Source organism: Coptis chinensis, chromosome 6 (genome assembly GCF_015680905.1).
Source record: "Coptis chinensis isolate HL-2020 chromosome 6, ASM1568090v1, whole genome shotgun sequence".
In the NCBI taxonomy this organism is placed as follows: Eukaryota; Viridiplantae; Streptophyta; class Magnoliopsida; order Ranunculales; family Ranunculaceae; genus Coptis; species Coptis chinensis.
Window position 1 is genome coordinate 59342154 of NC_141461.1, and position 9239 is coordinate 59351392.

General features: G+C 42.3%; 1 protein-coding gene across 1 annotated transcript; it reads left to right on the forward strand.

The window, feature by feature from the left end:
* Positions 1-2957: 2957 nt before the first annotated feature.
* Positions 2958-3722, forward strand: LOC147493774 (uncharacterized). Its single transcript, XM_086567936.1, has one exon. It carries the CDS (start codon positions 2958-2960, stop codon positions 3720-3722), a length of 765 nt encoding a protein of 254 aa, XP_086424062.1.
* Positions 3723-9239: the final 5517 nt, after the last annotated feature.

Here is a 9239-nt window from a genome sequence, read left to right on the forward strand (position 1 = left end):
GGTGAAGAAGAGGTTAGCTGAAAATGCCATTCGCTTTGCTCTAAGAGTGTTTGATGTTTCTGAAGAGTCCTTTAATGCAGCCAGACACGTTAAGTTTGAGGAGCCTATTAAGGCTACTGGGTATGTTTCCCAGTTAGATGATCAGGGGCGTGTAACCAACCCTTTAATCCTATTTCCTGATCTGGACACAAGTATCTCTACTATTCAAAATGAACTTATACCTGATGCCTCCTCATCTTCTGAAGAAAACACCGATGATGACATGCCTCCCGTTCAGCTTCCTATTTTGCTAGTGCCAGCTTCAGGTCAGTGTTCTATTCAAACTTCAACCGTTCCAGCTAATCTAACCACACATTCTGTTCTTGAGAGTGAACCAGGAGATCTTAACGATGGTGCAGCAGCAAGCACTGATGGTGAACCAAAGTTTGATTCTACCCCTACCCAACAGGCTAAGTAAAGACTTAGCTCTTCAGTTCATGATTTGGAAAACAATTATTTTTAAACAACTATTCTATAGGTTTGTAATATTGAGCTATGTAGCTCACATACTATTTACTTACTAAGCTCTGCAGCTCTTCTAGTTTATGCATGCATACTACTTACTTACTAAACTCTGTAGCTCTTCTAGTTTATGCATACATTTAAAACATTTTATGTTATATGACATGTACTACTATGCATACTCTACCCCTGATGCCCCCAAAGTTCATTTGGAACAACAATAGGTGACCCTAGTAGGCTAAACAGATTAAAATGAGGCATAACCAGAATCTGATCAAGATATCATGGGAGTCATTCAAGTTAACTGTAATCAAGAGTTCGATCGCAATAGAGATATATGTCTTTGTGAAAGTAACTTGGTGCCATGAGCACGACACTGTGTTTAATAACGACAGGTCCTATTTATTTTAAAAAATAAATAGGGTATCGCCAGAACAACAGTGGGGGAGTCTTCCTCAGTGCCATCATGCCGATGTTCCAGGCCAATGATTGTATGCTAGGATCTGGATCCAACCCAGATCTTCCCATCAACCCCTATGTTTGATGTTTTGAAAGCTCCAAGAACTAGCATACATTTTAGGCTCTCAAGAACACTATCTCTTGTTCTAAGTCAAAATGGTGTACAGTTTACTGAACAGTTAGTGTGGTAAGATTCCCTAAAGGCTTAACCCATCGAGGATAATTGCAGTTTAAAAGAACTGATGTACAGTTCCAGCTGCATGGGGATGAGAGAGGAACTGGCATATAGTTCAACTTCCCCATACTCATTATCACTAGTTCTAAAGCAAATTGGCATACAATTTTCTCACTATCTTGAACAGATAGTGAGAAAAGGAACCTAAAAGGCTTTCGTTAATGGGTACAAAAAAAAGGGTGATTGCACCAAGGGCAGTTTAGGAACATCAACAAAAAAACAAAGAAATGGAGAACCAAAAATTAGGAGAAAGAGACCAAGGCAAGGCAGATTCAAGCACGCCAGCTAGAGAGTATAATGTTGAAGAGGTCGAAGAAATGGTACGAAGCAAGTTCGGAGAAGGATCCTTAGAAAAGCTATTGAAGAAGAGAATGCTGCAAATACATGAGGAACTACAAGGGGGGGAACCTTTTGATCCAGGCCAAGGAAGTGATGGGAACTCACAAATTGGGGAGGAGAACAAACCACCAGAAGAGGGTTCAGGGTGTGACAAGGCGGTAGAGACCATAAATGAACGAACTGAACCCGAAGAAGCTACAAAAACCTCATCTTGGGTTGACATTCTTGGTAGGAGCTCAGTGGGGAAGAAGAACTTGAGCTATATAAAGCCAACAATGGTAGATGGGAAAGCTGTTATCCATGTCGAGTCCAATCAATATGAGCATGTTAAAAAGAAACATGAGAACTTAGTGGTGGGCAGCTTTGTGGGGAAGAAACCTGGATTCCTCTATGTCAAGGAGATGGTTACATGAACATGGAGGTTGAAAAACACGTTTATTATGAAAACCTATGGGGAAAACATGTTCACTTTCAAATTCAAGACGGAAGAGGATCGAGACTCAGTATTGGACAAAGGGAGTTTCCATATTGCAAGTCAACTGTTTGTAGTGAGGCCATGGAAGCTATTTGTGGAGGATGATGCCAAGGAACTTAAAACCATCCCAATATGGATTATAATGAAAAATTTCCCATTGGAAATATGGGATTCAGAAGGCTTCAGCAAGGTGGCTAGTGCAATAGGCATACTAATGTTCACTGACAAACCAACGGAGGGAATGACCAGAACAACATATGTGAGGATTTGTGTAGAGGTAGATGTGAATTGTGAGTTCCAAAAAGAAATCCCAATAGTAGTAGACCAAGTGCGGGCATTTAACATCCCAGTTGAGTATAACTGGAAACCACCACTATGTTCGGGATGCAAGGTATTCGGGCACAATGATGCAAAGTGCCCAAAGATGGCCAGGGAACTCAAGGAAACATCGCAAGTATGGCTGAAGAGAAAAGAGCAATAGAGTGGAGGGGTCAATTAGGGGGCACAGAGCAGCAGTGAGCAAGGAACTGGTACTGAGACAGAGGCAGTGCAAGAGACTGGAATAGAGGCAGTACAAGAGGCAGAAATAGGGAATGGAACTGAACAAGGGATTAGAGGTGGGGATGGCTGGGAATCACCGAGTCGAAGCCACAAAGTCAGAGCCAGAATAGAACACAGGATGCTTGATGCCGGAACTAGGAACGGAAACAGTACAGGGAAAGGGGTTACAGAGGCAGAGGCAACAAATGAACAGAATGGGCAGAGGAAAGAAAACTGTATGGGGAAAGACCAAGGCAGTGCACGAACACAGGGTACAAACCCAAGAGAAGGGCGAATAGTACAAGTTGCAACAAAGATAAAGCTCACAATTAGTTAGGGGAGTACACAAAAGATGGGCTTGAAGGATCAGTCCAAGAGTAGTCAGGGAACAACAAATTGAGTTAAATAATGAATACGGCCTGTTGGAACATGAGGGGTTTCAACATGGGGTTCAAGCACATGGAAGTGAAGGAGTTAATAAAGAAGTATGACATCAGTCTCTTTGGGTTATTGGATACCAGAGTGAAGCAACAGAACATGGATGGAATAAGAAACAAGGTGTTCCCAGGATGGGATATAGTGCATAATTACGACCTGAATGACACGGGCAAGATATGGATATGTTATGATCCAACTATGTGTACAGTAATAAATATTAAGAGGGAGGTACAGTACATAAGTCTCGACTTAGCAATGAACAATGGGAATACTCTGGTGATTACTGTGTTGTATGCGAGTACTGATTACAGAGAGAGGAGAAGAGTGTGGAATGATTTGATAGACATGTCTAATAGCGTACAAGTGCCGTGGATGGTACTAGGGGATTTTAACTCCATAATGAACTCACAAGAGAAGGTGAGAGGGAATGCTGTAAGGCCAAACCAGTTTGCTGATTTACTTGAATGCACAACCATAGCTGGATTGGTGGACCTAAGGTTTAGGGGTAACTACCTCACGTGGAACAATAAACAAGACCATAAGATATGGTGTAAATTGGATAGGGTTATGGTGAATGCCGAATGGGTGGAGGAATACAATGATTATGAGGCTGATTTCATGAACCCAGGGGAGACATCAGACCACTCTTCTATGGTAGTATACTCTCTAGAACAGAAGAACAAGAAGAAAAGATCTTTCTGGTACTTCAACTTCTGGTCTAAGGAAGAGGGATAAATGGAGGTCATACAAAGAGCATGGGAAACACCAGTAGTAGGGAACCCAATGTACATACTTATGAAAAAACTGAAAGTTACGAAGGGGGCACTAATAGAGTGGAATAAAGATAGAGTGGGTAATGTAATAAACAGACTAGAGAAGGAGAAAAAGAGAATGGCAGAGGTACAGGACAAGCTGCAACAGATGCCACTGGATGAACAGTTAGTACAAGAAGAAAGGGAGGCCATTACTGGGTATGTGAGGGCAGTGTTGCATGAGGAAGCATTCCAAAAACAAAAATCACAAGATCAAGTAATTGTGTTAGGGGATGACAACACCACCTATTTCTTCAAGTCGATTCAGACAAGAAGAATGATGAACAAAATCACGTGTCTCAGGGATACTAATGACAAGGTGCTAGAGGAAGCTAATGAGATAGGCAGAGAATATGTAGAGTACTATAGGAACCTCTATAGTCCAGAAAGACTCAATTTGCTGGATTTCCCTTTCTTTGAAAGTCTACCGGAAAGGAATCATATTGACATGGCTATGAAAGAAGGCCTAGAGGAAATGGTCACGAGAGATGAGATTGTGGAAGTTGTATCAAGGATTGATAGTGACAAAGCACCAGGTGGGGATGGGTTTGTCTCACACTTCTTCAAAACTGCATGGAGAATAGTCGGTGATGATTTTGTAAGAGCAATAAAAAATTTCTTTGTGTCAAGGAGGCTATTGAGTGAGGTAAACTCTACTTGTGTGACTCTAGTGCCCAAGAATCTCAGCCCTACATCCCTGAGCGACTACAAGCCCATAGCATGCTACAGCGTGGTATACAAATGCATTACTAAGATCATGACGGCCAGAATGAAGCATATTATGCCTTTGATAGTGTCACCATGTCAGTCGGCGTTTATATCGGGAAGAAGCATACAAGATATTATCTTGTTGTCACATGACCTATTATACAACTACCACAGAGATGCGCAACCACCTAGGATGGCAGCAAAGATTGATCTGAGAAAAGCATATGATTCGGTGCGGTGGGAAGCAGTGGAATTTGCCCTCAAGAGGGTGGGAATGCCTACTAAATTTGTGGCATTGATAATGGCATGTATACAGGATGCACACTACTCCATTATGATTAAAGGAGCTCCTTATGGGTATTTCAAAAGGAAGAGAGGCATAAGGCAAGGTGACCCCCTGTCACCGTACCTATTTGTGCTTGTTATGGAGATGTTTTCGAACCTTATGTTGCAAAGTGCTAGAGTGGGAGACTACAAGCTACACCACAGATGTTGCGATCCAGGAATAACTCACTTGTCATTCGCGGATGACTTTATTGCATTCATGCACAGAGATGTGACGACAGCCATGACGCTAAGGGATACTCTGAACTCATTCAGCGCATGCACAGGACTAGAAGCAAATTTGCAAAAGAGTCAACTATTTTGCACTGGGATGGATGCAATGCTATGTAAGGCAGCAAAGCAGGCCATTTAGTTTACCCAAGCTACACTCCCAGTAAAGTACTTAGGGCTCCCACTCATCACTACCAGGCTGACTTATACAGATTGTATGCCACTTTTGGCAAACGTAACTCGAAGAATTCAGAGTTGGAAGGGGAAGTTCCTATCTTATGCAGGACGGCTACAGCTTCTCAAGTCTGTTGTCAACAACTTGAGTATATTCTGGTTGGCAGCATTCATTCTACCACAGAGAGTTATTGATGAGCTCAACAGAATGTGTAGGAACTTTCTATGGGTTGGACCTGATGGCGAAAACTCTCATGCTCTAATAAGCTGGGAAGATGTGTGTTACCCATATGAGGAAGGAGGACTTGGGGTTAGATGCTTGGCTACTTCTAATCGGGCAGCAAACCTAAAGCACATATGGCACATTACAAGCAAGAAAGACACACTATGGGTGTACTAGGTACAAAAAAATCTAATAAAGGGGAGGAACTTCTGGAGTTTGAATATACCAAGCGATTGCTCGTGGAGTTGGAGAAACATCTTGAAGGACATAGTTGAAGCAAGGGCTATAGCTACGCATTTGATTGGGAATGGATAAAACACAAGCTTGTGGTATGATCCATGGCACCCAAATGGGATATTGGCAGGAAAATTCGATACGACATTTCTATATAACTCAGTTTGTAACAAGCGCGCCAAGGTATCAAGTTTCATAGAAGACGGCCAATGGCAGATCCCACAAAAGTTCAGGATCACTGCCCAGAACTGGTACAAGGAATTGAAGAAGAGGTAGAGATACACACAGGAGAGGATGAAGTAGTCTGGACGGTGACAAATAGTGGAGAGTACCAAATGAAGGATACATATGATAGTATACGACAAGTAAGGCAGAGCAGCATGGGGCATAACATTATATGGTTTAGAAATAAAATTCCGAGATTCTCCTTCATTGCGTGGCTCGCACTAAGAAAAGGTATGAAGACGCTGCATAAACTAAAGGAATGGAAGGTAGTGGCATCGGACAGCTGCGTGCTTTGTAACCGAGGTACTAAAATAGAAGAGCACCTGTTTTTTACATGTGCGTATGGCAGAGAGATATGGGAAAGCCTACTTGTGCGAGATGGGTACAATAGAGGAATTGAACCCACATGGCAGCAAGAGTTGGAATGGGTTCAGTAGAAGAGTGAAGGGAAAGGAGGTTTCCAAGACGTCTTGAGGCTGCTATTCACGGGCTTTATATACTGACATGGAAAGAGAGGAACTACCGATGCTTTGACCATAAATTCGCTGCAACAACAACAGTAAGCAACCTGATTCTAAAGGATGTGCAAGCCAAAATACATGCTATGGATATGTCAGAATGGAGGAGGGGCATGAAAAAGACAGATTTGAAAAGTTGTGGCATAAGGGGATTGAGGGGACTCGACACAGAACAATCAAATGCAAATGGACTAAGGCTAAGGAAGGGAATCATACACTGAACACAGACGGCAATGTGCAAGGCACAAAAGGGCAAGATGGCAGCAGTTAGGCAGACGAGAATGACTTTGTTGTGGTAGCAGCGCATGGCAGATCTGAGTACAATACCATAGCACTTGTGGAGTTACAAGGGTTGGAGCAAGGGCTCAAGTTAGCGGAGAAGTATAACATCAAAAGAGTGGAAGCTCAGACGGATTCATCAAATGTGGAAACTTTTCTAAGGAAGAAAAAATATCCATGGCAGGCGAAGAGACTTATCAAGAGCATCGAAGCAATACACAGTAGGCTTAGTTTCTTATCTATTAAACATGTTTATCGAGAGGTTAACAAATTAGCTGATGCACTAGCGGCAAATGTACCAAATGTAACATGTATTGAAATTCTTCCTAGCTCCTTTGCAGAGGATGTAAGGAATATTATGTATGATGATGCAATAGGAAGGGAATATGAGAGATGTAACTGAAAGCTTTTGTTATTTAATAAAAAGGGGTAGGGGACCTCTAAAACAACCTCGCTTACCAACAAAAAAAAAATAGATAGTGAGAAAATAATTCCCTAAAGGCTTAGTCCATTGTGGATAACAAATAAAGAACGTGCAAGGAATAAATTCGATTGCAAGGTGAAGAACTTTATTGATGACTGAAGTTAATAAACAATGCATAACAAAGAATGAAATAATAATTTTACTGATAGTACTTGCAAAGGTGATGTGCATTCCATGGTTTGACAAGAACGTCACCTTCGACAGTGCGTAGGTAGTAAAAATCAGTTCGACCAACCTTGTCGATGATGTATGGTCCTTCCCAGTTGGGTCCAACCTTGTCGATGATGTATGGTCTCGCATAGATTTAAATCTCTAGATTTGAAATATCAAATCCAGACTCTCTTGTCGTATGATCTTTTCAGAATCTACTGGTTAGCAGCTAAGCGCAGTGCAGCACCTTCTTGCTTTTCATCTAGGAGATCCATTTCTCTACATAACAACTCCTCATTGTCTAGGGTGTGCACAACGTCAAACTTCTTAGTGGGAGCTACCAGTTCGGGAGGTATGACAGCTTTAATTCCATAGGTCAGTGAAAATGGAGACTCACCAATTGATCGTCTGGGTGTAGTTCGGTATGCCCATAAGACCTTAGGTAGCTCGTCGACCCATAAACCTTTTGCGTTATCTAATTTACGCTTCATGTTATCCAAAATAACCCTATTATAGGCTTCAGCCTGGCCATTGCCTTGTGGATACCTTGGAGTTGAAAATAGATGGGTAATGTGAAACTTCTCACAGAATTCAGCGACCAATCCTCTAGCGAACTGTTGCCTATTATCTGAGGTGACAACTTTAGGTATGCCAAACCTGCAGACAATGTTGTTCCAAATGAACATTCTGACATCCTGTTCTCGAATGAAGACCAGGGGAACTACTTCTATCCACTTGGTGAAGTAATCCATTGCGACCAATAATAATTTGACATTGCCGGGAGCAGGTGGTAGAGGTCCTACAATGTCAGTTCCCCAGTATGCAAATGGCCATAGGCTGGCCAATGGGTGCAGTTCTGTTGCTGGAGAATAGATAAGCAGAGCATATCGTTGACACTTTTCACATTTGCGGGCGAAAACCTGTGCATCCTTTTGCATATAAGGCCAAAAGTATCCTTGCATTAGGATCTTGAGAGCTAGCGTTCTGTCCCCAGCGTGATTGCCACAAATTCCTTCATAAACCTCTCGCATAACTTGTTCAACGAGGTCTGGGGAGAGACATCTGAGATGAGGTCCCAGAAAGGACTTCTTATACAGATCATTTTCAACGAGGATGAATCTCTATATCTTTGCAAGCAGACGCCTTACAACATTCTTATCCTCAGGGAGTGTTCCATCTTTGAGGTAGGACTTGTATGGATCCATCCAATTTGGAGTGGTGGCTGGAATAACATAAATTGTCGTAACTATGAGTGCTTGGATGCTGGATTTCTCTTGGAACTCTATAGGGATGGAACGAGACTTATTGTTGCCCAAAATGGAGGCAACATATGACACAACATCTGCATGTAGATTTTTTGATCGAGGCAGCTGATAAAACTGAATGTTCTCAAACTTGCCCTAAAGACCCTGCACCAGTTCTAGGTATTTGGCCATTCGTTCGTCCTTGGCCTCATATCCTCCATCAACTTGGAACACAACCAGCTATGAGTCACTAAAAACTGTGAGGTGTGTTAGGCCTAAGTCAAAAGCCATTGTGAGGCCAGCAAGTGTTGCCTCATACTCTGTCTCATTGTTAGAGGCGTTCCAACCTAATCAGATGAATTTCTCCATTCGCATGTTGTCAGGAGTAACTAACACAGCTCCCACTCCCATGCCTCTATCATTTGAAGATCCATCCACAAACAGTTGCCATCCGGAGCTCGACTCCCATGTGTCTGGATGGGTATTTGTATATTCAGGCAGGATGCCATCATCTGAACTTGGGGTGGTTGAGTTATACCCAGTGTCGGTCATTAGGAAATCTCCCAAGAATTCTGCTAGTGTCTGACCCTTCTCTGAGATTTATGGGACGTAGATAATGTCATACTCTAACAATTGCACGGACCAT

Bases quoted from the DNA above. Each gene is read 5' to 3' on its own strand.
- LOC147493774 (XM_086567936.1), top strand. From the start codon at position 2,958: ATGAATACGGCCTGTTGGAACATGAGGGGTTTCAACATGGGGTTCAAG.